This window comes from Spea bombifrons, chromosome 7 (genome assembly GCF_027358695.1).
Source record: "Spea bombifrons isolate aSpeBom1 chromosome 7, aSpeBom1.2.pri, whole genome shotgun sequence".
NCBI lineage: Eukaryota > Metazoa > Chordata > Amphibia > Anura > Pelobatidae > Spea > Spea bombifrons.
The window spans coordinates 24,928,603-24,956,365 of NC_071093.1; the positions used below are offsets into that span (position 1 = coordinate 24,928,603).

At 43.6% G+C, this 27,763-nt stretch overlaps 1 protein-coding gene across 1 annotated transcript; it reads right to left on the reverse strand.

Moving 5' to 3' along the window:
- On the reverse strand, positions 1-27,147 carry LOC128502341 (acyl-coenzyme A amino acid N-acyltransferase 1-like). Its single transcript, XM_053472114.1, has 4 exons — positions 26,953-27,147; positions 19,105-19,598; positions 1,575-1,777; positions 1-1,081 (listed from the first exon to the last, which is right to left on the reverse strand). The coding sequence occupies exons 2-4, from the start codon at positions 19,565-19,567 to the stop codon at positions 503-505; spliced, it is 1,245 nt and encodes a 414-aa protein (XP_053328089.1). The 5' UTR covers positions 19,568-19,598; positions 26,953-27,147; the 3' UTR covers positions 1-502.
- Between the last annotated feature and the right edge of the window lie 616 nt (positions 27,148-27,763).

Sequence of the window (27,763 nt, forward strand, 5' to 3'; positions counted from 1 at the left end):
TTAGTATAAAAAGGGCTTTCATTACTTTCTAATTAACTCTAACACTGCATGATACAAGAAAAAACATTCAACTCGCTGATATTTAGGAACGTCAAAGCCCAATAAGCTTCTTCTGTACGAGTGGCTTAGTTTGCCCTGTAGAATGTATACCTAAATCAGTTTAAGAAATCTTTATGCAGGAACAACTCAAACCTTTTTGCAGGAGAAAATCACAGATTCTGGGGAAAACCCAGAAAATTCCCAGCGCTGGGAATATGGCAGCAATAATAAGGCACTTAAACCTTTATCAAATAGTACAATCTCAATAATGGTTAAAGAATTGATTGTATGCTTATTTAATATGTCCTGGGAGACAGAGGCAGCTCATGACAGAATGTGCATTTTGTTTTGGTATTAAAGTTTAATGTATAAAATGTTTTTGTTTGCATCAACAAACATTAGGGCTTAATAATGTTGTGTATAGCAATTTCTACTAGTATGGTTGATTATTTGATATAACATTTTATAGTTTACTAGCCTGATTCAGGTGTTTGAGAAGGAAAGATCGGCATTCCTTCCATATGAAATCTTGAGCTAAACAATGAGGGAACATCTCCCCACCCCACAAAACTGGTAGTCTGTTACCACGGAGATCTGAAGCCCAACAAAAAGGGAAACCAGGAGGTTCTATTAAATGGCCTGCTCCAGGCATGGACATTAATCTCCCATTGGTCTTTAAATATTTCTTCATCCTAGCCATAGCTTTTTCAGCAAAATATGTACTGTTATAATATTGATCTGCTTCACCAGCAACAAAAAGGATCTGACCAGATGCGTTTTCTACTGGAATACAGGAGTCAGAGTTTTCATCATATAGTCCAGTGGTACACATCAGACCTTCTTCAGTTATCATCATTTTCTCTTGATTGTAGTTAGTGCCTTTCAGAATAGGTTTGCCTTTATAGTAAAATGTACTTCCATACAGGTTGCAAGTTCCATTAATGCTAACAGTAGCTCCAATTTGTGGCAAGAAGGAAGACATCATGAGTGCAATCTCTGCACCTTTTGAGACCCCTAAAACACCAACTTTTGGTCCAGCCACCTATGAAATTGAAGAAATAATGAATAATTTAGACAGTGCAGTCTAATGATTGTTCAAATTAACCACACAGAGTGACTTGCGCTACCAGTCAGCCAGATATATTCACAGTTAAAATGTTTTTTCTTAGCCTCCCATTTTATGACTGGGAATAATCTTGGACTGTGCTAAAAATACTAGGCAACAAATATGGATAACGAAAGGGAGCTGAATGCATACAGATTACTACATAGATATCTGCATTCCTGATTCGGGGGGTTGGCATTTACAGTATGTTCCTTTGGTCAGCTGTCCCATTTTACTTGAAAGATTGGGGACTTTTTTGCAGACCATATTTATGAAAGGTGTGGGACCAGGGGTACAACATTTGAATTCTGAACATTTTAAAATTAAATTAAGGCATCAAGACAATCAACACTATTTTGGATGTGTTTGTTGCTTTCTAATTAAATGCACATACAGTATATTTGTATTTATATGGTAACTGTTATACTACCTTGGGATTACTCAAAAGTAGCTCAGCAGCGTCTTCAAAATATTCTAGGTCCAGCTTGTGAAATGATCTTGGAAGGTCATCATATGCAAAGAAAGCAAGTGCTAGGACTACAAACCCATGGTTGGCAAGAAGGCTTGCTCTGTACTCTACAAGGCCTCCAGCTCCGCCATACATATCAATGACACCAGGAAATGGACCCTTACCTACAAGAACAAGTTGAGCAAGGAAAATACAGGTTTCCGATTTATTCCTTTCCGTACATAACCTTAAATTTGTACACATCATGAGATTTCTTTTTTTTTTAATTTCAAATTTTATTTATTTGATTTTATACATATAAATAGGATAAAAACAGTTGACAAAGAAAAGAAAAAATTGTTACATAAATGTTATTATATTTATAATATATAATATATATACAATATATATATTATTAAATATTACATAACAAAAAAAGAAATTTTTTTATTTATTTTATTTTATTTTTTGTTTATTTTACAATTAGAGATTTTTATAAAGCAATCAAAAACCTTATCCCACATCTGGCTAATTATACTGCATGACCACCAGATGTGAATAAAGTTGCCTTTTTCTCTATTGCATCTCCAGCAGATATCAGATGTCCCCGGAAACATAGAACTTAGCCTTGACGGAGTTAAATACCAGTGATTTAAAACTTTAAAATAATTTTCTCTTAGTGAAATTGAATGTATTATACTATAAGTTATTGATATTGCGCTTTGCCAGCTTTTTTTTGTAATCGGTGTCTGGATTACTTTAGACCATCTTGAAATAGTATTAATATGATCTATTTCGTCTATTTTTCTCAACATTTCATATATTCTTGTCAGTATTTTTTTAATTTCTGTTCCGTTCAATATATGGCCCTTTTTTAATTGATTATCCGAATCAGCTTTAAAAAGGGCATATTTCAGAAAAAAATTTAATCTCAAATAAGGGAATATTTCTGTGGATGGTAAACTAAAAGGTATTGTTCTAATTTATACCATGGCTGCGTAGCACTTGTTTCTAATTGTGTGTTGTAAATGTGTAATATCATACATGCCTCGTATGCGCGCTCTATTCTCGGGTAATTCAGACCTCCTTTATTCATTTTTTGTGAAAGAAGTTTAATTCCCAATCTTGTTTTTTTACCTCTATTAATAAATTTATTAAAGGCCGTTTGAATCATATTCAGCCATGAGGTTGGCATTTTTAAAGGAAGATGTCTAAAAAGGTACGTCCATTTAGGGAGAATATATGAATTTATTATATTTATTCTACCGACCCATGAATTCAAGGTGTTTCTCCAGTTATTTAGTAGGTAGTTAGTTTCTTTAATACAAGAGAGAAAATTTCTTTCCATCAGATTTTGTACCTTTGATGTTAATTTAAGGCCTAAATAATTTAACTCTTGCGAAACTTCTTTAAATTTATAATCTCCTTGTATTATATGCTTAGTTTGTCCTGATATATTTAAATATAGAATTTCTGATTAGTCTATATTTAATTTGTAATTAGACATCTCTGCGTATTTATTTATAGATTCTAATAGTTCTTTAATAGACCGTACAGGATCTTCTACTGTCAATAGTATATCATCCGCATATAAACAAATTTTTAGTTCTTGTTGTTTATAGGACGTACCTTTTATCTTTTCATTAGTCCTTATTATAATTGCTAAAATCTCAATGGTTAATATGTATAACATTGGTGACAATGGGCATCCCTGTCGTGTGCCATTATTAATATAGAACCAATTTGATTTAATATCTTGTCCCACTATTCTACCAGTAGGATTCGAATATAACGCTTTTATTGCCGAGAGAAAATTCCCTTCCAGTCCATATGAACTGAAAGTTTGGAACACGTTAAAAGTTCCAGTTAATGCGATCGAACGCTTTCTCAGCGTCTAGTGCCAATAGGCAAGTTTGTCTGCTCTCCACATTAGCGAGGTCTATAATATCAATAATACGTCTTACGTTGTTATGTATATCTATTAGGCACAAAGCCTATTTGATCCGGATGTATTAACATAGTAATTACTTGTTTCAATCTTTCTGCTAATATGCCTGCAAATAACTTCATGTCTTCATTGATAAGTGAAATTGGCCTATAATTGGTAATGACTTCAGCGTTTTTATTTGGTTTAAGTATAGGGATAATATTAGCTCTTAATAGTTCTTCCGGGGCATGCCCTGTATTCATTAATTCATTAAATAAAGCTGTTAGATATGTCACAATCTCCCGTTTGAATGTTTTATAAAAGAGACCGCTGAACCCATCTGGGCCTGGGCTTTTATTGTTCTTACTCTTATTTATTATCTTAATAACTTCTGACTCTTCTATCGGTTTATTTAATTGATTTATTTGATCTTTATTTAATTTAGAGATAGGTATTGTTTTCAGATACTCTTGAATTTCTAATTTACTATTGTTATTCAAATTATATAAAGTAGCATAGTATCTATTGAAGGCCTGCCCTATAGATTCAGGAGAGGTATAACTCCTATTATTTTCGACAATTCTATAAATACGCTTATTAGCTTCTTTTTTCTTGAGCCTATTAGTTAGTGCTTTATCCACTCTGTTATTTTTAAAATACCATCGTTGTTTTAATTTTTCAAGATTTCTACTAATTTTATCAAATTCTAAATCTCTTATTTTTGCCTTGAGATATTGGATCTTATCTCACATCATGAGATTTCAATGACTACTGTGAAAAGTAAATTTCATAAAAGGTCTCAGTGATGAAACCTAAAATAACAAAAATACCGTATTGGCTCGAATATAGGCCGCACTTTTTCCCCCCACTTTAAGTCTTTAAAGTGGGGGTGCGGCCTATATTCGGGGTCTAGCGCCCAACGCCCGGGACATGCAGTTCCGGGCGCTGGGCAGGCAGCAGGGTTAGGATACAGATCCCCCGCAGCGGTGCAGGGGACCTGCATCCTACTCTCTGATATGCTCAGACAGCCACGGGGGGGGTTCCGGCAAGGGAGATTGTTAAAGCACATCGTGCAGATGTCCCGGCAGCGGAGGTTGTTTACCCGCATCGCCGCAGCCGGTGACTGTCCCCACGATGCGTTTTACCTCTGCCCCCAAGACTTATCAGAGCAGACTCCGGGGTGTCTTGCGGGGCCTGCGGGGACATCTACGCAATATATGTATACAACTTCCGGTGCCGGCACTCAGCGGATGTGCCGGCACCGGAAGTTGTGTACGCGTATTGCGTAGATGTCCCCCGCCAGCTCCGCAAGACACCCGGGAGTCTGCTCTGGTAAGTCGGGGGGGGCAGAGTGGCAGCATATCTCGGGGGGGAGGAGGAGGACAGTGGCAGCATATCTCGGGGGGTGGAGGAGGAGGACAGTGGCAGCATATCTCGGGGGGACAGTGGCAGCATATCTCGGGGGGAGGAGGACAGTGGCAGCATATCTCGGGGGGGAGGACAGTGGCAGCATATCTCGGGGGGGAGGACAGTGGCAGCATATCTCGGGGGGAGGACAGTGGCAGCATATCTCGGGGGGTGAGGACAGTGGCAGCATATCTCGGGGGGTGAGGACAGTGGCAGCATATCTCGGGAGGGGGGCAGCATATCTTGGGGGGAGACAGAGTGGCAGCATGTTTTTTTGGTGCTTTTTTAAAGAAAAAAACTTTTTCTTTAAAAAAGCACCAAACTTTTAGGGTGCGGCCTATATATGGGGGCGGCCTATATCCGAGCCAATACGGTAAATATGGTGGTGTAATGGAGTGGGGGACATTTTCTTGGCACTCTTTGGGCCCCTTAGTATGAATTGATCATTGTTTAAAAGCGACAGCATACATGAGTATTGTTGCTGACCATGTCCATCCCTTTATGACCACAGTTTACCCACCTTCTGATGGTTCACATCATAGATGTGCAGCCGACAAATCTGCAGCAACTGCGTGATGCCATTATGTCCATATGGACCAAAATCTCTGAGGAATGTTTTCAACACCTTGTAGAAAATATACCACAAAGAATGAAGGCAGTTCTGAAGGCAAAAGTGGTCCAACCCAGTACTAGCAAGGTGTACCTAATAAAGTGGCCAGAGAGTGTATATAAACATATAGCATATGCATACACACACACATACAGTGCTGTGCAAAGGTTTTAGGCAGGTGCAGGGGGTATAAAGTAAGACTTATTTCAAAAATAGACTCAACAAATTGCTGCTGCTCTTTTATGGTATTTATGGTAAAGTAACCATATATGAATAGTTGAGCGAACTAAGGTCTGGGGGGCAAGTCTAGTCAAGTGGCCATCTTTTCCTGACATATTGATGTAATGTGATGGGATTGGGAGTACATCAGTACACTAAAAAAAAGTGAAGTGACTGAAGTGACTACAACTTCAGGAGGGCGTTTTATGTCTGGATAAGTACAAATTAAATAATTCAATTTATTCCTACAGTAAGTAAAGCCCCAAGAAACAGATGACCAAAAAAAATGTAAAAGTATTTTCCACTTTTCGTTCACTCCCCCCTTTTGTGTTTGTCCCCGTTATTCCCCCAGCCTGCCCCTCGCTTGTGTATTGCCCCCAGCTAGCCCCACATTGTATACTTATCCCAGCACCCCCCTTTAGTATTGATTTATGTAATGCCCCCAGCCATTACCCCCTTGTGAATTAATGCCCCCACCCAGACACCACTTGTGAATTAATGCTCCCCCGAGTCTCATGTCAGCCCTGGCACCTAGATTGGAAGCATAGACCTTGCCACCTTTGCCCCCAAAAGAACCTGCCTGTGGCATCCAAGCCTCAAACAGCCTCCATGTGCCATGTTTTCCCCCCACTACCACATCCATGCTATCACACACATATTCATTTACTCGTTCACAAACATTTACTCATTTATATATTCATTCAGAGATACTCTTTCATTCCCCCAATCACACATACCTGTTCACACACCCTCCCCCACTCATTTACCTGAACTGCAGCGATCGGTACCACTCGCAGACTTCCGCAGGGGCCACTGCTTCCCTCCGTGTGATCGCGAGGGTTACAATTACAGTTGCTGCAGACTTTTCTCCCGCATTAAAGACAGCCCTGGCGGTCGAGCGACCACATCGGCCACTTTAGTGTTGCCCCCGGCCCAGCCCGCCCCTGGTTAGGGGGCTCAGGCACTGTGTACAAAGATTTAAACAGCCATGCACAAAATGGCCGTCGCAACTCATTGTGATGCTATTGCCAGAAACAAAAACAGCTGCCACCTTTGAGCAAAATGTCACATACAGACGGGGACCTGGAAAAATGTATTTCCTTGCATTTTACAACAAATATGTTATTAGAGTTTAAAGAATTTAAAGAAACATTTTTCCCCACTTCAGTTGTCCTTTGAACTCCTTTGTCTTCAGCAACCTCACCTTGTTACTGAGTTTGGCTGTTCCTCACCCAGTTTTATTCCTCCTACATAGCTGTTTCTGTTTCAGTTAATGGTTCAACCTCCATAATAAATTCATGGTAATTAGCACCTGTTTGGTACAATTTGGTATCATACGCCTGACTATTAGACTTGTGCATTCGTCTTCGGGCGAACATGAAAACGAGCACGAAGAGTCCGTTTTCTTGTTCGTTCCGAAGGAACATAGAACAGAATACAGTGCCGGCAAACCATAGGCGAAGATGAAGACTCATAACCACGAAGAATCTTCGATCGTCTTTGTTTTCGCCGTGCAGCCGCCAAAATTTCAAACAGGAGTGAGCTGATCCTCGTCTGTCCAATCAGCTCGCTCTTGTGATGTCACGCTAAGGGTCTCGTCCAATGCCTGTGCTGCGGTTTTTTGAATTCTGAAACCGCCTTTATAAGACCAGAGTTTGCCTGAGAGATCCATTCATTTTCGCGTAAGTGCTGTGTGTTTTTGTTCAGCAAGCAGTGAAGCTAACTGTTTTGCTGTGACATTTTATTTTCTAATTTCTTTTCAAGAAAGATTGACTGTGTGACGACAACAACTAAGCAAAGCTTCAAGGTACTAGCTGTAGTACTAAAATAATTCTAATCTTTAATCTTAATCTATAATATATTATATAACATAATATAATATAAATTCTAATTCATAATCTATATTCTTCTATCTATAATCCATAATATAAGTAATTCTTCTAATATATATTATATAACATAATACATTATAATTCATAATCTATATACTATCTATAATCCATAATATAAATAATTCTAATCTATTAATAATATATAACTTAATATTAATTAATAAATCATATACTGAATCTGATATAACCTCACTTTAGCTTAGTGGGCTTGAGAGTGTCTGCCTAGAGTTAGATTTAGAATAGTAAGGAAATATAGTTTTAGCATAGTAGTAGGCTAGGCTTTTAGGCCCGTGTAAATTCAAATTAAAAATAATATACTGCTAGTTAATATAAATAGTTAATCTTGAGTTAATAATTTAAATAACTTGAGCACTGTGGCAGATTGCACACAACAGCACAGTGCAGTTGTACATAGTTTTACTTTTTTCAGCAATAGCACTGAAGAGAACTTCTAATTTTTTTGTCTTTTATTTTTTTTCCTTTTTTTAAATTTTTTATATATATATAGTTTTAAACACTACACACACAACAAAGAATTTGAAATGGATCCTCCTTTTGGGACTAAGGAGGGACAAGCTCCATCTACCACCACCACCATCAGCACCACCACCAGTTCTAAGATGCAGCCTTTGCGTCAGTCTAGTCGGCCAAGTAGGCCAAGCTCTCGCTTATCATTTGGGGAAGCATTGCTTGAAGGATCATCAAGTAAACGAAAGGCACCAAAAGCAGGCAGTAGTAGTGCCGCTAAGCACGTTCAAAGTTAAAGGGTAGCACAACTAGTACTTCTACTAGCCCAGTGAGTAATAAAGTGCCTTTTGCCCCAAGCAGCATCTTCCCCATCCACAAGCAGCATGCAAGGTACCAAGCAGAGCCAAATTAACAGCAAGACTCAGAGGGGTTTTCCCAAACCAAAGCGATCTCATATCTTCGTAGGGAAAACCACCACCACCACCTCTACCACCACTAGTGTTGCGCCTACTGTTCCCACCGGTACCGCCACCCCATGTCCTCCTAGTACCTCTAGCAAGCCACCAAGTCCTTACAATATTTTTATAAAGACAGTTAGAGAGAGGGCTACACATAGTGGAAATCTACCTAGCGAGGTACCAGAGGAGCCTGAGACTGAGAGGCCAAGTGCAGAGTCTGTTCTTCCTTCTCGCACGATATCAGTCTTAGCTCCAGCCTAGCAGGAATTCCATTTGATCTGGCTAATGAAGAACTAGACTATGAGCCGGAGGAAGTAGAGGAGATGAGTGGTCAGGAATCAGATTCCTCAGGGAGCTGTGTACAAATGACTATTGCACAATTTTACCCTGAGCCTCCACTTTCTCCGCTATGATCATCACCACCACCAGCAGCAAAACCTACCAAATCTGGTAGAGTTAAAGCAATTAGCAGTTCCACTATGGCCAGTACTGGTAGTACCACTAGTGCCACCACCACTAGTTCTGCTGCTGTTCATCCACCCCGAGCAGTAGAAGCAGCACCCAAGGCACACTCCAAGGCTATGTGCCCCACAATTTGCGAGCACTTTGAAAATGTTGAAGAAGGGCGCTATGGAAAGTGCAAACATTGTGGGAAGCTAATAAGCAGAGGGAAAGTGTCTGGCCATTTTACCAGTGCTAGCATGAAGCATCACCTCAGCACTCAACACAACACTGTGCTATTGGGGAAAGATGCAGAAGAAAAACATAGTGCAGGCAGCATAGCTGGTGGCCATGGTACTACAACAACAACTAGTACCATCTCCAGGGAGAGTGGAAAAACCCCAACAGCTGCTTGTGAACCAATAGCAGCAGCAGCTAGTGCTGGCAGCCAGAGACCAAGGCAGGTTGGAACACTGCATGTCCAGCCCACCCTGGAACAATTTGTGGCATTCCACTCTAAGAGAACAATGTGTTTGGGCCAATAAAGTAACGCAACTTATTGGTCAGTTCATTGCTGTTGGAGGGGCATCCTTCTCCATGATTGAAGGGGAGCCTTTCAAACAATTGATGGTGGCTGTGGCTCCACAATACACAGTTCCGTCACGTTCCACTTTCAGTAGGAACATTGTCCCCTCATTCTATCGGTCCTGTGTTTCAGCAGTGAAAGAGGAGATTTCCAAGGCTGTTGGTCAGTCTGTTCATTTCACAACAGATTTGTGGAGTGCACCTAGTGGGCAGCATGCCTTTCTTTCTTTGACAGCACACTGGTGGCAGCCCGGTGTGTCTAAGGAAGCTGCTGCAGCAGGCTGCCGATCATGCCTTCTCCATGCAGAAGTGATGGATGAAAAGCACACTTCCCGAAATATTCTGCATGCAATGAGGAAAATGTTTAGCCTTTGGGTGGGAGCAGAGGCGGGCAACAATGTTGAAGTTGGTTTTGTGGTAACTGACGGAGGTCAGTGAAAGCGCTGCAAGATGGTCATATTGCAGCCCACATCATCCATCTTGTAGTGAAGGCAGCAATGTCAGAAGGAACTAATGTAGCAGCAGTAGTTCTGTCCCGCTGCAGAAAGATCGTTGGACACTTTCACCATTGTTAAGGCTAGCCAACTTTTGAGGGAAGAGCAAGAGAGGGCAGGTCTTCCCGTACACTGCCTATGACAGGATGTCAGTACGCGGTGGAACTCCACTTTAGAGATGCTGGAGAGGATTTTGGAGCAGCAGAGGCCAATCCATAATCTTGCCTCAGAGCATAATATTGGAATTACATCTCCAAGGAATAGGGAGGATTGGACAGTGATCGCCCAGCTAGTGGCAGTCCTTAAACCATTCAGGGATGCCACTGAAAATGTAAGCTCCAAAACTGCCAGTCTGGCCCAGGTAATCCCCGTGTTCTCCCATCTAGGCAGCAATATGGATGTGTTCCTTGAAAACCGTGAGGCTGTTCAAGGTGGCACTCTACATCCTGACGTAGCAGCCATAGTCAGGAGGCTGAAGGATCTGCTAAAAGTCCTTCGCAAACGTATGGAAGAAAGTCCCGAAATGATGCTAGCGTGCCTTTGCGATCCAAGAATTAAGGGAAAGCTAGCAATGAAATTTAATGTTCTCAGTAGCTACCGGGAGCAATTGGTTCAAAAGGTGCGTGACTGGCAGCGTAAAATGGGAATGCTGTCCGAGGAGGGAGAGGTGCAGGAGGAGGAAGAGATGATGTTGTCTGCTACTCCTAGCAGCAGCATCAGCAGCATCAGCAGCAGTGCCACAAGCAGCACAACACAGCTGAGTGGAGCAGCTGCATTTTGGGAAGAGGCACTTGGGAGTATAGTTGGACCATCTGACAGAGCTAGCAGCAGAAAGGAGAGTAGTGCTGCTGAAATGGTCAAACTTTAGCTCTGTGAAGTTCCTTCTGCGCCTAATGTTGATCCTCTTAGCTACTGGGATGAAAAGAAGAGTGTGTGACCTGCACTCTCATGGGTTGCGCGGCAGCAACTATCATGTCCGCCAACCACTGTTCAAAGTGAGCACGTGTTTTCTATGACTGGAAACATCATCTCATCTGATGGAGCAGATTGCCTTTCTTAAATTCAATCTGCCCAAGTTGGGTTTCCCAGCTCCTAGCTTGGAAAGTTAATTTTCTTTCTCTAATGTTCAAGGTAGTTTCTCCCCCTGGTTGCACGTCTTTGCCGTGTGGCAACGTCTGCTACCTCTGCCGGTGTAGCCAATTTACGCTAGGGCCTAGTGTCTGAGTTCTGTAAGTCTGCTCCCAAGCGTCTAGGACTGACAGTCTTTGGATTCTTTGCCTTGGGGTGAAACAGGTGAGCGGGTCGCCAATTGCCCACTCATTTGCCTTTCCCAATGCTGCTGCTGGTGGTGGTGGTGGTACCAGCATCTTTTGCCAGTTCGCTTCCTGGCTGAAATCATGCCTCAAATGTCTGTAATGTTCAAGGTAGTTTCTCCCCCTGGTTGCACATGTTTGCGGTGTGGCAATGCCTGCTACCTCCGCCGGTGTAGCTAATTTACGCTAGGGCCTTGTGTCTGAGTTCTGTAAGTCCGCTCCCAAACGTCTAGGACTGACAGTCTTTGGATGCTTTGCTCTGGGGTGAAACAGGTGAGTGGATCGTCAATTGCCCACTCATTCTGCTTTCCCAATGCTGCTGCTGGTGGTGGTGCCAGCATCTCTTCGCTGCCAGTTCGCTTCCTGGCTAGTGACATGCCCAAAATGTCCAAAATGTCCAAGGTAGTTTCTCCCCCTGGTTGCACGTTTGTGGTATAGCAACGCCTGCTACCTCTGCCGGTGTAGCTAATTTACGCTAGGGCCTAGTGTCTGAGTTCTAGAAGTCCACTCCCAAACGTCTAGGACTGACAGTCTTTGGATGCTTTGCTCTCGGGTGAAACAGGTGAGCGGGTCGTTAATTGCCCACTCATTCTCCTTTCCCAATGCTGCTGCTGGTGGTGGTGCCAGTGTCTCTTCTCTGCCAGTTCACTTCCTGGCTAGTGTCATGCCCAAAATGTCCCTAATGGTAAGGGTAGTTTCTCCCCCTGGCTGCGTCTGTTTGCGGTGTGGCAATGCCTGCTACCTCCGCCGGAGTAGCCAGCTTATGCTAGGGCCTAGTGTCTGAGCTCTGGAAGTCCGCTGCCAAAACGTCTAGAACTGACAGTTGTTTGGATGCTTTGCCCTGGGGTGAAACAGGTGAGTGGTTCGCCAATTGCCCACTCATTCGCCTTTTCCATTTTTCAATGCTGGTGGTGGTGGTGCCAGCGTCTCTTCTCTGCCAGTTCGTTTCCTGGCTAGAGTCACGCCCAAAATGTCCCTAATGGTAAGGGTAGTTTCTCCCCTCTGGCTGTCTCTGTTTGCGGTGTGGCAACGCCTGCTACCTCCCCTGGAGTAGCCAGCTTACGCTAGGGCCTAGTGTCTGAGCTCTGGAAGTCCGCTGCCAAACGTCTAGGACAGAAACCCTGGAGTCATAGGTGTAAGGGGAACATGACCCTGCCAGTCACTACATGACCCTGCCAGGACGGTGCACATGGTATTAGGGCAGGAAAGGGTTAACCCAGCAAGGGTTAGCACGAGGAGAGAATGCACAGGGAACGAGAGGGGAAGTCACAAGGAACGTGACTGTAGGGGGAAGGGGACAGGGCTATAAAGCCCCTCTAAGCACACGTGCAGGGGGCAATTACTGAACACCACAGTAGCAGTTTCCCGCCCGCCCTTCCCATTTTGTTTTGTTTTGTTTTTTTGGCTGTGTGTTTCCATGTTGGCTGGTGTTTTCTTTCCCCCTTTCCCTCTTTTTCTTTTTTTGCAGGATCTGTTTTCTTTGCTGATGGCGGAGGAGTTCCCTGGAGAAGTTTGAAGGATAATGGGAGTGGCGAGTTGATGGTTTTGGTTAGAGGTTAGAGTTAATGCCCTCCCTGTAAAGGATTAAGCAAAGCGTTAAGGTGGAGCTTCCCTATCCGACCCGTGGTCGCTTGGGCGATTGTGGTATCCGGCAGAAAGGGTTGTGTGAATCCATTGTCTGTGTTTAGGTGCGGAACCCTCAGCTGTTTGTACACAGGTGTACAGAAGACTGTATAGTATTTATACAGAAGTTATTATTAAAGTGTTTTTTACAATAATTTATAAGATGTTAAATAAAGTTATGCCGTGACATTTGTTAAATAAATGTCTCGGCCTTTTCTAAATCCAATCCTGCTGGTGTCCGTCTTTTATTTCGGGTTTGGGAAGTGGGGAACCTCCTGGGTATGGGCAGTGCAAGGGTCATGACAGTTGTTTGAATGCTTTGCCCTGGGGTGAAACAGGTGAGTGGGTCGCCAATTGCCCACTCATTCGCCTTTTCCATTTCATTAATGTACATAACCGTACATTAACCCTAAGCTATTTTTAGTTCTTGTCCCACATTTTTTCCATTCGCATACCTGCCAACACACCCAACATTTTCGTGGACAGTCCTGCTTTTTTCCAGTCCTGTCCAGTAAAAGACAGAGAATGGCAAAACCACTGAAATTTCAAGTTTGTTTATTTGTTTCATTTCTTCCTCATACACATTTTCTGGGATGGTTTTGGTAACTACAAAATGTAATTTTTTTGGGATTAGGCAGAGTCACACAAACTATGATTAGCATTTTTGTCACCATTCCCAGAAAACTTGGTTAAAGTGGGAACAAGCATTATGAGTCCAATAAATCTAACACATGCTGTTTATTAAGTATTAGCAAATGCAAACTCCCCAGGAAACAACAAAGACAGGGCGCAAAAGGTTATATACAGCGAGATCAGAGTAGACAAAAAAAAGGGCTGGATAAGGTAAGTGAGTTGGTTGGGGGCACATTTTTGTTTGCCATAAATTTGCCCTAGGGCAAAAAAGCAGTGCTTTCTGTGACAACCTATTGCCCTGAGCTCAAGTTTGGGCAAAATGACGGTCCTTTCAGTGACGTCCTCTCTACTGTTGGAGGATCGGGGAGTGGATGTCACTGCAAGCGTCGTCATTGTGGCAGAATGTGATGTCCATGGAGATCTGGACGAAGAGAGAAAATTGAAGATAGCAGGTCAAAGATAGAAGATCAACATGCGGATGTGGCCAGCAGAAGAGGGAGTGGTCGTCAGAGAGTATGAGTGAAAAAGAATGGGAGAGACTGAATGTTGGCACCTTGCAACAAATTTTGTTCCCGAATTAAAAATGCCCCTGAATTTTCAGTAGAATCGAATAGGCAGGGGACGAAATTTGTTGCCCAAAGACAAATGGGCCAAAAACAAACTGAAATTTTTTTTGGCCTATTTGGACATGTCTAATACATATGAGGGACGTTCAAAAAGTTTCCACGCTTTTACTATTTTTACTATTAATTTCAAAACAAATGACATCAAAAACAAATTAGATCAATTTTCTACAGTCACCTTCCTTTTGCAGAAAATTATCACCTTCTTCGCGATAACGGGCAATGTGTCCGGAACAAACGTCTAAGCGCTTGTGCTTCTGTCAGCTGCTTACCTGGCACACACATTATTGACCTTAAAGCTGTCATGAATCAGGGCATAGGTAGATCCAACACTCACATTCAATTCAGCTTTCCTGCAACCTCTTCAACTGTTATTCTTCTGCTTTCGCAAATCAGTTCCATTCCTCGTAGTCGTGGCTGTAGCTGGATGACCGGAGCGCTCTGCATCCGTCACACCAGTATTGCCATTTTGGAACTTTTCACTCCACTCATAGACAAATCTACAAGAGAGAACTTTATCCCCATACTGAGCACACATGCGAAGACGAATTTGTGCTCCTAGCACACCTTCTGCCTACAAAAAGCATATGACAGAACGCTGTTCCTCTTTGGTGCAATTTATAAGTTTCGCAGCCATCTTCACCCGAGGGTGAAAACTCCTTTACTAAACTGAAAGGGCAACCAGCTTGCCAGACAGACAGTGGCGTCGGCAGGGGGGGGCAGAGGGGGCCATGGCCCCCCTACAGCATGCTGTGCCCCCCCGTGTGCCCCCCAATTGAAACGCCGTCTTTTTTTTTTTTTAAGACGCGGAGGCAGTACATTAAACGGCCGCGCAGCCGCCCATTTAATGCCGGCACGCCATTGCAGCCGATGTGGCTGCGAGTCTTAAAGCGGCGGTTAGACACGCTGGCCGCTTTAAAATCATTAAGCGGCCAGCGTGCCTGCACAGTGCCGCCCAGTGTCCTGTTCTGTGTGACTCCGCCCGCTTGAGCGGCACGTCACATCGTCAATGTGATGGGCCGCTCAAGGGAGCGGAGTCACAAGGAACAGTTCCTCGTGACAGGTAGAAGAGCACGTTGGAGGACAGCAGCTGTGAAGGACAGCAGCAGTGAACAGGGTGGTTGGGGCACCACATAAATCAATACACAAAGATGGGGGGTGGGTGGCTGGGTTCAATATACATGGGTCATTAACAATGCAAAGGGGGGCATCAATACACAAGGGAGGGGGGCTGGCTGGGGACATCACATAAATCAATACACAAGGGTGTTGGGGCATAATGTACAAAGGGGGCTGGCTGGGGGCACAAATCCACATGGGGCAATACACAAGGTTGTGGGGGGAAATGCATTAAAACCAAAGGGGAGCTGGCTGGGGCATCAATACACAAGGGGGAAAAACAAACAAACAGCAAACCAGTGTGGAAAGCATTTTGGATGTGATTGGGGGTAGGTGTGGCAAGACCTTTCTTGGTGTGTGTGTGTTTGGCTGTCTGTGTGGCAGAGCCTGTCCTGGTGTGTGTGTGTGTGTGTGTTTGGGTGTCAGTGTGGCAGAGCTTGTCCTGGTGTGTGTGTGTTTGGGGGTAGGTGTGGCAGAACCTGTCCTGGTGTGTGTGTGTTTGGCTGTCTGTGTGGCAGAGCTTGTCCTGGTGTGTGTGTGTGTGTTTGGGTGTCGGTGTGGCAGAGCCTGTCCTGGTGTGTGTGTGTGTGGGTGTTGATTTGGCAGGGCCTGTTCTGGTGTGTGTGTGGCTGTCTGTGTGGCAGAGCCTGCCCTGGTGTGTGTGTGTTTGGGGGTAGGTGTGGCAGAACCTGTCCTGGTGTGTGTGTGTTTGGCTGTCTGTGTGGCAGAGCCTGTCCTGGTGTGTGTGTGTGTTTGGGTGTCGGTGTGGCAGAGCCTGTCGTGTGTGTGTGTGTAGGTGTTGATTTGGCAGGGCCTGTTCTGGTGTGTGTGTATGGCTGTCTGTGTGGCAGAGCCTGTCCTGGTGTGTGTGTGTATGTGTGTGTTTGGGTGTCGGTGTGGCAGAGCCTGTACTGGTGTGTGTGTCCGGGTGTCGGTGTGGCAGAGCCTGTCCTGGTGTGTGTCTGGGTGTCGGTGTGGCAGTGCCTGTCCTGGTATCTGTGTGGCAGAGCCTGTCCTGGTGTGTGTATTTGGGTGTCTGTGTGGCAGAGCCTGTCCTGGTGTGTGTGTTTGGGTGTCGGTGTTGCAGAGCCTGTACTGGTGTGTGTGTGTTTGGCTGTCTGTGTGGCAGAGCTTGTCCTGGTGTGTGTGTGTGTGTTTGGGTGTCGGTGTGGCAGAGCCTGTCCTGGTGTGTGTGTGTGTGGGTGTTGATTTGGCAGGGCCTGTTCTGGTGTGTGTGTGGCTGTCTGTGTGGCAGAGCCTGCCCTGGTGTGTGTGTGTTTGGGGGTAGGTGTGGCAGAACCTGTCCTGGTGTGTGTGTGTTTGGCTGTCTGTGTGGCAGAGCCTGTCCTGGTGTGTGTGTGTGTTTGGGTGTCGGTGTGGCAGAGCCTGTCGTGTGTGTGTGTGTAGGTGTTGATTTGGCAGGGCCTGTTCTGGTGTGTGTGTATGGCTGTCTGTGTGGCAGAGCCTGTCCTGGTGTGTGTGTGTATGTGTGTGTTTGGGTGTCGGTGTGGCAGAGCCTGTACTGGTGTGTGTGTCCGGGTGTCGGTGTGGCAGAGCCTGTCCTGGTGTGTGTCTGGGTGTCGGTGTGGCAGTGCCTGTCCTGGTATCTGTGTGGCAGAGCCTGTCCTGGTGTGTGTATTTGGGTGTCTGTGTGGCAGAGCCTGTCCTGGTGTGTGTGTTTGGGTGTCGGTGTTGCAGAGCCTGTACTGGTGTCAGGGCGGGCTGTTTGGGGACAAAATTGGCTCACGCTGGGCTGTTTGGGGACAAAGTTGGCTCACTCTCGACTGTAATTTGTTAATGTTATCTTGGTGCTGGTCGGGTTCTATGTGGGCAGTGTGGACACCAGGGCTGGTGAGCTGCATCCTGTGAGCTATGCTGTAATTTAGGGGGTTTTACCTATACTGTGAATGCTTAGTTGTTATGTGATTTCCAGTTGATCTGTACCTGCATAGCTGGGTTTGTGTGTCCATACATTATTTATGTATACCTGCAAATACAGGGTTTGTATTTCTTATTCTGTTGTGTTGTTTATTTGATCTATACCTGAACTACAGGGTGTAAGTAAAATAGCGGAATGGTTTAGTGAATGAGGGGACAAAGGGATGATTACAGGGCCTCTCAATGTCATGGTGCAGTCAGAAGGACTGACTCTCACTGTCTTCCCCTGATCTGCAGCCAGTGTGGCAAATATATTTTTTGGTGTGGTAGCGGAGGGAGTGATTGCATGCAAGGGAGCATTGAGCGGGACCCAAGGAAATGCTTGGGTAGGGTCCAATTTTTTCACTATAAAATATATTGGCAACAGGGTCTAATATTTATATATATATATATATATATATATATATATATATTGGCAGCAGGGGCAAATATTTATATTTTTATTGGCGGCAGGGGCAAATATGTATATATGTTTTGGCAGCAGGGTTTAATATTTATATATATTGGCAGCAGGGTTTAATATTTATATATATATTGGCAGCAGGGTCTTATATTAATATATATCGGCAGCAGGGTAAAATATAGGTATATATCCGCAGCGGGGGCTAATAATAATATACATCCGCAGCGGGGGCTAATAATAATATACATCCGCAGCAGGGGCTAATATTAATATATATCGGAAGCAGGGTCTTATATTTATATATATATATAAGGCAGCAGGGGCTAATATTAAAGAATGAAAAATAACTGCAAGTTCAGCTGTTATTTTAAAATCATATTTCAATCACTTCAAAGAGATAAGTACATATGATGTAGTTAAAAATGCATGTCTAACGCATATATATATATATATATATATATTATATGTCCCGTTTTATAATTGGCCCCCCTACTTTGGTCCCTGGCCCCCCATGTGCCCCCCCTAAATATGAAAGCTGGAGACGCCACTGCAGACAGAACTAGTCACATGACATGCTAAAACACGACCAAGTACTACTCCCCCCCGCCTTTACCGTTTCCAATGAAAATATAAAGTGCGGGAACTTTTTGAATGTCCTTCGTATTTACACACACATAGAAAGTCTCTGACTTATGTAAGTGGATTGTTCTGCAACTCTATGCATAAACTGAGGTTTATGTAACTTGGAGACATGTTTTATTATATACTTTACCTTGCATTACCAGTTTTACATTTTCCTTTCCATATTATAATAGCACTATGGAATGTCATGCCCCCAGCCAACATTTCAGTGTCCCAATCGGTACAACTGTGTTTTGGGTGTGACGAGACATAGGGATGTGTGTCCCTTGATGTTGGCAGGACAGAAAGTGTGCCATCCACCCACCTTACCCACCATCAGCGCTAATGTCACACGGAGGCTATGTGGGAGCTGCAAAGGAGGTCCGTGCTGCAATAGCACATATGTCCAATGCATTTTCATCTCCATGGGCCAGTAAGATTCTTAAAATCAGATTATGGCAGATTATAAAAATCTGAAATGTTATTTATTGCTTTCTGTTGGCTTCTGTTGCCCGTATTAATTGACAAGAGATGTACACATTTCTAATGACAGTTCTAACAAGTGGCCTTTATGAAGGAAACTACACGTTCTATGGGCTAATTCATTAGCCTGTAAATGGGAAGGTTGCCTTTTGTAGTCTAAAATTGTGGTAAATTGTAGAGGGCCCAGGCTGGGGGCTGTTAATGAATAAGATAGGAGGCTGTGTATTATAAATAATGTAGTAACTTTTTACATACCTGAAGGAATGAAGAGTGTTCCACGAATTCTTCCATCTTTTATTGTAATCTTTTGTGTTTCAAGAGACATGAACCATCTCTCAAATTTCTTAGTAATTGTAGGTTGTGAATCAGCTGTCACTCCTATTTGCAAGGAATCAAAGAGGTCTATTGTGTATCGAAATGGACTATCTTTTATTGCTGTCTTAACCGGTCTCTTAAATGGTTTTAGAGGCTTCAAAGACCATATGAGACCCATTGGCTCCACACCACAATATGTCCCTCCCACAGCAGAATCTCTTTCTAAATTGACTTCTCCTCGAGCATTAGCTTTGTAGAATGCCCTAGATTGAAAGAACTCTCCTTTGTCATCCTGAAGTGTTAAGCGAATGGTCACTGGTTGTAGAGGTTTGAGACCTGTAGCAGTAATTTGCACACACTCATCAGCCATGCCAACATCTGGAAAAACATTGAGGACAACCATTTTTTAATGTATCTGTAGTAATCCCGATAACCTAAAATAAAAGAAACAATACAAGTAAAGTAGGGAATGTAGACACAAACTCTTTGTTGAGATGTGTTGTGGGAAGCTGTCAGTTACAAAAAAAGGTGAGACAACTAGGGTGAGAGAGATGAATAGAAAATATGAGATATTACTACTGCAGCAACACGCAGGGCCGCCATCACAAATCTTGGGGCTGAGTACATGCTTAAGGCGCCCATGCCCCACCCATGTCCAAGCCACTGCCTCACCTATTGCTCCACCCATTACTCTGCCTTAAAATCCTTCCAAAAGTACATCTCTATGAAGAAGTTAGTAAAAATATAGACCTGGGGGTGGCTGTAGATGTGATTTCTCTGGACGGTTCCACATAAAAGGCTACTCTATAAATTAACAAAAATAGGCTTAGGGGCAAATGTCTGTATGTGGATCAGAAATTGGCTAAAAGATAGAATGCAGAGGGTTGTTGTGAATGGATGTTTCTCAGCCTGTACGCAGGTATTAAGTAGAGTGCCTCAGGGGTCTGTCCTCGGTCCTCATCTTTTTAATTTATTCATAAATGATCTCCCAAGCTGCATTGAGAGCCAAGTCACAGTGTCAGGACTCAGGTGATCAGGTCATATAGGAGCCCGTGTGCAGGGGATACTTGGGGTCCGGTCTGTAACCCACGATGCATGATTATACCAACAAAGACACCACAAGCAGAAATCTAGGTAATGCAATGTATTGTAAGTATATGACAGAACAAGCAAATAAGGGTAATACAGTCTGTAAGCAAGAAACCGGACGTATGGCAGGATAAATAAATACCGGTAATAAGTCTTTTGGCAGGGAGCCCACTTGGAAGGGCACGAAAGGCAGAGAGCCCACTTGGAAGGGCACGAAAGGCAGAGAGCCCACTTGGAAGGGCACGAAAGGCAGAGAGCCCACTTGGAAGGGCACGAAAGGCAGAGAGCCCACTTGGATGGGCACAAAAGGCAGAGAGCCCACTTGGATGGGCACAAAAGGCAGAGAGCCCACTTGGAAGGGCACAAAAGGCAGAGATCCCACTTGGAAGGGCACGAAAGGCACACAGCCCACTTGGAAGGGCACAAAAGGCAGGGAATCCACTTGATCAGGACACAAAGCAGGTAAGCAGGTAAGCAGGTAACCAGGAACGGTACAGGTGCAGAGCCACAGCAGAAAGGTCCACAGACTTGCAAAGGCCCTGACTGAAGGGCAGGGCAGATTCATAAAGGCAGGGTAATCCAGGTAACAAGCCCCAGCTGGATGTATTGACTAGGGCTCAACCCAGGTAACAAGACACACCTGATCCCAGTAATTGAGTTCTGAGTGCTCCAGAGGGCGGCCACTAGTGGTAGCAGATTTATATACCACAGGTATGAAAAAGCCATGGTACAGGCAGCGAAAAAGTGGTTCCTGACACACAGTTTTTGCTGATGACACAGAATTAGGCTGGGTAATTCAGACTAATCTTGTTGTTTCTTCTTTGCAGGAAGATTTAGACAGAGTTGGGGACTAGGCGTGCAAGTGGCAGATGAGGTTCATGCATTAATATGGTAAAAATAATAAAAATACAACCTATTCTTTAAATAGAATATCCTTGGGGGAAACTACCAAGGAAAAGCATTTAGGAATAATGGTTGACAACAGACTTGACAACAGTGCACAATGCCAGCAAGCAGCTGCAAGGGCCAATAAGGTTGGCCCTTGATTCAAGGGAGGAGGATATTATCTTGCCTCTTTACATGTCATTGGTAAGACCTCTCCTTGAATACGTGGTACAATTCTGGGCACTGGTCCTTAAAAAGGACATTATGGAATTAGAAATGAGGGCTACGAAATTAATAAGGGGATTGGGAGATACCAGTTATGAATAGAGACTAAAAAAGTTAAAATTATACACACTAGGAAAACGTCTTAGAGGGGATATGATAACATTATATAAATATATGCAGGGCCAATAAAAAGAGCTCTTCAGTGACCTGTTCATTAGCAGAAATGTACAAAGAACAAGAGGTCACCCTCTGAGACTGGAAGAGCGCAGGTTTCATAGACGACAAAGGAAGGGATTCTTTACAGTGAGGACAATAAAGGTATGTAATTCACTTCCAAGGTAGGTGGTGTTATCCAATACATTAGATGCCTTCAAAAGGGGTCTGGATATTTTCTTAGAAAAGCATGACATACAGGGATATAAATAGAATAACATTAATATTTTAGAGCTTCTTGATCCAAGGAGAAAACCGATTGCCTCTTGGAGTCAAGAAGGAATTTGTTTCCCCTGATGCAGAATTCAAAATAGCTTAATTAGGGTTTTTTGCCTTCTTTTGGATCAAGAATAGGAAGGTTAAGTAGAAGGGTTGAACTTGATGGACTTAGGTCTTTATTCAATCTTATAAACTATGTAACTATGTAACCTTATGAGAATGGGGCAAGCCTAGGGATAGTGGTGTCTGGGTGCAGTATTTATTCAAGGTCCCTATAACTAATACTCATACATACTAACACCTAAACTCTCTTAAACACCGACTCACTCTACCACTGAGCATTTTGCATATACACATTCTTTTTCATGCTTCTCTTCCTCCCCTTTCAGGCACCACTAAACCTACGGTCACCCCTGACACTCCAACACCATACACTGACACACAAACATACACATACACCATACACTAACACGCACCCATTGACTTTAACAATATACACCAAACAGCCATAACATTATGATCACTGACAGGTATGGAATATGTCAGTGGATGGGATATATCAGGCATCAAGTGGACATTTGGTCTTCAAAAGTGATGTATTAGAAAAATGGACAAGCATAAGGATCTGAGTCTTTGACAAGAGCCAAATTGTGATGGCTAGACGATGAGCAAGAGCATCTCCAAAACTGCAGCTCTATTAGGCTGTTCCCGGGCTGTAGTGCCTGCAAACAAAAGTGGTCCAAGGAAAGAAAAAAAGGTGAATCAGCGACGGTCACGGGCAACCAAGGCTCATTGAAGCACGTAGGGAGCAAAGGCTGTCCCGTGTGGTCAAATCCAACAGTAGCTCAAACTGTTGAAAAAGTTAATGCTGGTTCTGACAGAAAGGTGTCAGAACACACAGTGCATCACAGTTTGTTGCAGTAGCTGTCCCTGTCCACTGCTAAAAGCGCCTACACATTTTCTTTACATAACGTGGATGGCAGAATGTGGGCGCATTGCTTACCTGGAAAACACATGGCACCAGGATGCACTATGGGAAGAAAGCAAGACGGCGGAGGCAGCGTGTTGCTTTGGCAATGTTCCACTGGGAAACATTTGGTCCTGCCATTCATGTGGATGTTATTTTGGCACTTACCACCTTCCTAAGCATTGTTGCAGACCATGTACACCCGTTCATAGACACAGTTTTCCCTGATGGCATGGGCCTTGTGACGGAAACCCATACTGAGTAGCTCCACCGTAGAGATCTTCCTTGCCGCTGAAAGCATAATTGCTCAAGGGATTAACCCTTCATATTCCCCCAAGCACTAGCCAAGATTTAGTGTAGGGGTAAAACAGAACTCTATTGAGGACAACTGTCAGGAACCAGGCAAGCAGGTTGGATAGGAGCCCAGTAGCAGGGGATACTGTCTGTACCCCACGATGCTTCATAGCTGAGGGATGATACAGACAGGCACTGTGGAAGACACCAGAGGCAGAATACTAGGACATAGTCTATATTGGGGAAACTGACAGGACAAGTAAATACAGGTAATAAGTCTCTTTGGCTGGAAGCTCGATGGCAGGGCGCACGGCAGGAGGCCCACTGGCAGGGCGCACGGCTGGAGGCCCACTGGCAGGGCGCACGGCTGGAGGCCCACTGGCAGGGCGCACGGCTGGAGGCCCACTGGCAGGGCGCACGGCTGGAACAATACAGGGTCAGGTACAGGGCCAGAGCAAAGCAGTCTTCAAACATTAATGCCAAGGCCCTGACTGAAGGGCAGGTTTATATAGACAGGCTGATCCAGGTAACCAGGCACAGCTGCTAGCACTAATGAGGTCTCGGTGCTCCAGAGAGAGAAGGGCGGCCACTAGTGGTTGCAGGTAATCCTTGAGGGTTTAGAATTACAGCATAGTACAGGCTGAGTAGGGTGGTGCCTGACAACAGCACACACATACATACATATACATATATATATATATCAAACATGATAGATTTAAAGGTATAATCCCATCAACCGCCAGACAGCCTGGCGCCACCATACAGTTCTATAGCCAGCAATACCCACCCGACAAAGAGTCACTATTTCGGGTCGATCCTGAGGGAACGGTGTCAATGCCAGGGTACCAATGTAGAGCTCAGAGTCCGAAGATGTTATGATCCAAAATGCAACATGATCCGACGTCTTAACCCTTAGCGACATAGTTCCATAGCCATGGCTGGGTAATTCCCGGTACTAAAGATTAGTAAGAAAACCAGGGTTTCCAAACGAGCTCCCTCTCTGTAACCACCACTGAGTGTTGCCCACCACAAAGCTTAATGTTTCCTCAAAAGATCAATGTGGTAGGGCAAAGGGCATTGGTAGCAATGCTGTTTCAATTGTCGCCAGGCATTGCCACAGTTCCTAGCCGCCTCACAGTTCCATGAATTTGTGGTTAGGTCCCGGTCAGGCGCATAGAGCGTTTCCCGACTTGTAGAGCCCCCATAGCCGGCTAGTCCATGGCAGTCTGGTTCCGGCAGACCAGGCGGTGTTTCTCGGTCACCCTGTGCCCCCAATGAGCACAGGGTTACTTAGACATAAGAAGGGACTGGGCAGGCAGGCAAGCCTCCCCAGAAATGCAACATACCCCCATGCGTTCTTGGCCTTAAAGGTTTAACGTGACAGGACTCTTTTAACAGGATAATGCTCCCTGCCAATAATAATAATAAGCAAAAATGGTTAAGGAATGATTTGGGGAACACAATAATGAGTTAAATGTCCCAAGATCTCAATCCAATTGAGCATCTGTGGGATGTGCTGGAGAACCAAATCTGATCCATGGAGGCCCCACCTCGCAACCTACAGGACTTAATGGATCTTGTGCCAACTCCCAGTGGGCATAGGGAGCCAGGTTTCAGTGTTAGCCTTTATTACCCTACTTTTGTGTCATTGGCAAACTAGATGTGTCTTCACCGCAAGAGGAATTAGAAAAATTCTGTAACTGGACTGTTAAATGGCAAATGTAAAATTATGCATTTTGGGCATAATAATAAAAATGCAACATATCATTTAAAAGGTGTTTCCTTGGGGAAATCTACTAATGATTTTAGATAAAAGACTTAGCAGTAGTGCACAGTGCCAGCTAGCTGCTGCAAAGGCAAATAAGATATTGGCATGTATTGAAAGGAGTATTGACTCATGGGAGGAAGATATTATTCTGACTCTTTACAGGTCCATGGTAAGACCCCTCCTTGAATATGCAGTTTAATTCACGAGGCGGCCATCCCGTTGCTCTGCTCCATCAAGGTCCTTACACACTGTCTGATTTTCCCAGAAAATTACTAAATGTGTTGGACCTAAGGAAATGAGTCCTGCACCACTGGCCTAGTGGTATGTCTGAGGGGAGGGGTTGGTGGAGCTGGTGCCCTCCTTTACACCAATGCCTCTACTACCGCAGGGTCATGTAAAATGCATTACATGACTCTCCGTGTAAGGATATACCAGGAGTTGGAGTCCAGTAGCAGGAGATGATGCACACCCTTGCAAAATAACACCACTCAGTGGAACAGTATGGGGAAATCACTTGAACAGTGAGAGTGTGCACGGGGCCGAAACAGGTACGCAGTTCAGACAGGGGATTTCCAGAAGCAGAGTCAAACATAAGCAGAGGTCAGGGCCGGCAGACAGGTTTCACAAACAGTGTACAAAAGCAGAGGTCAAAGTCCAGGGAATCAGGCATATAATCACAGCACATCCAGAAGCAAAAACCAGATACCGGGCTGGAGGTGAGGCTGATCTTTTAAAGCTTGTTGACGAAGCCAGGTGAGGGCAGGGTTCAGTCCACAACAGAACTAGGTGATGGCACACCAGTGAGTTAAAGTCCAGCCAGGCCTCTTAAAGGGGCGGCCACGCCTTGCGGTCTGTGGGACTCTGGGTGATGTCTGACACTGTGGTAGTAGAGACACTGAGGCCAAGCAGGGGGCTGGCGTCCCTGCCATCTCAGGTAAGAGAGCAGGGCGGCCCTGCACCTTACACTTGTACCAGTTGTACCACTGATGGCAGCTCTGGCAACAAGCCACTTCAGTATTTGCAGCCCACCAATACCCCAACCTGAAACACCCACTACACTTCACAGCCTTTAACTGGCCATTGCAGCCTGCTACATCTAGACTGAATACATAACACATGTTCTTTTACTGAGAGTATATAAAACAAAAATAGAATATCAACATTTTTCCAACTTCAGTTCTGCCAATTATGAGTACCAAATGGAAAACAATGTTACTAAGCATCCTAGGATGGGTAAAATGATGGGTACAAGTGACAACACCAGAACAGAACAGATCAACAAATGGTGCGATTCTGTAATTAATACCTGCTTCTGAAACTTTCTTCCCAAAACATGTACTGATGTAATAACAATGCTTGTCACTTCTTCCAACCTGCTTCACAGCTGAAGCTGTGAAAGAGAATCACTACACTATGATCCTCAGAAACATGTGTTTTCCCTTAAACCATATATTTCAACTTGTTAAAACTAAGAAACACAGCAATTGTATAAAACAGGGGCAGGCGATGGCAATTGGCAACAGGTTGTTAATAGCATGTACAATGATTGTATAACTTTATACCCAGTAACTTCAATACACGCTAAAATCACAATAAAAACAACAGTTCTAGCAGCTTCCAATTTACATCCAGACCTGTCCTCAGACATGATTCCAGCTATGGTTCTGAGCACCACAAAAGAAAGTTCCAAAACTAGAAGTCAGTACATTTTTCTTGATGTTAAGACTTATTTAGGCTTTACTCTTGTCATTCAGGATAGCCATATGACTATCCCCTGTATGTATATATTTCATAACTCCCTCTACCACTTCCACTGAGAGGCTTTAACACCTTGTCAATAAAGTAAAACATTGTTACATTATATCTAAGCCATTGGGCTTGTAATTGTATACACTCTTTCTCTAACAGTTCTTTTCCATTGAAATCAACTTCCTTTGTGTACTTTGTTAAATCACTTTATGTATTTTAATGTTTCTATCACATATCCTCTCTCTCCCATTTAAGCTATGCATATTGAGATTCTTTAGTCTATTCTGAAAAACAATTGAGCACAATAATTTTTTTCACATATACACTATCCACCAAATCTTCCCAAGATAAAACTTTAATTCCAGAAAATGGTACTCACTGATCTCCTTAAGTTTGGATGTACTTCCTTTTATGTATTTCTTCAGAACTTCCTCACGCTACAAATATTGCAGGGCACAAGTCACCTTGCTGTCTTTATTTTAATTTCCCTAGGTAGTTGAAGGACCATTCCAACTATAAAATCATGAACATGGCTCCTTTTCCTTTTCTAGCTTTATTTTCAACTTACTGAAAGCCTCTTATTTCAGTAACAGAGTACACTCCCTCTCCCTGGATAACAGGCAGAGGTCAAAGTACAGTTGGTCTTATGTCACATCTGTTTATGTAAATGCAAATTGTCATAAGAAGAATGCATGTTTATACGACGTGTTTAATAATTATATTTTTTATACTTAAAACAATCTCACTTATAAATGCTGCTTGTTTAATTTCCTGGGGGTCTACTGCACATACAGGAATAGGCACAGACATGTTTCATGCCAGACATTTTCAAAACCAACTGGATCATTTAAAAATGTATTAATTAATCATGTGTTTATAATATAACCATGTATAATGAACATGTAAAGCTAAGACACCTGCAAATAATGATGCCATGATTTAAAAGTGTTCACAAAATCCAAAAAATCAGTGATAAAATATAACATTTTCTCACCATCTCAAAAAATTAAATAACTTTAACTGTATACAAAGCTTATATAACAACCCAAGTTTATATGTACTCTAAGCCCTATTATCCTAAACCTGAGTTTGGCCTGGCGCCTGTTGTTTGCTTCAGATTTCTCCGATGTTGTCTCTATTTACTTATCACGCTAGTGGTTTTAGTGAAGTGTTCCAGGTGGGTGCAGCAA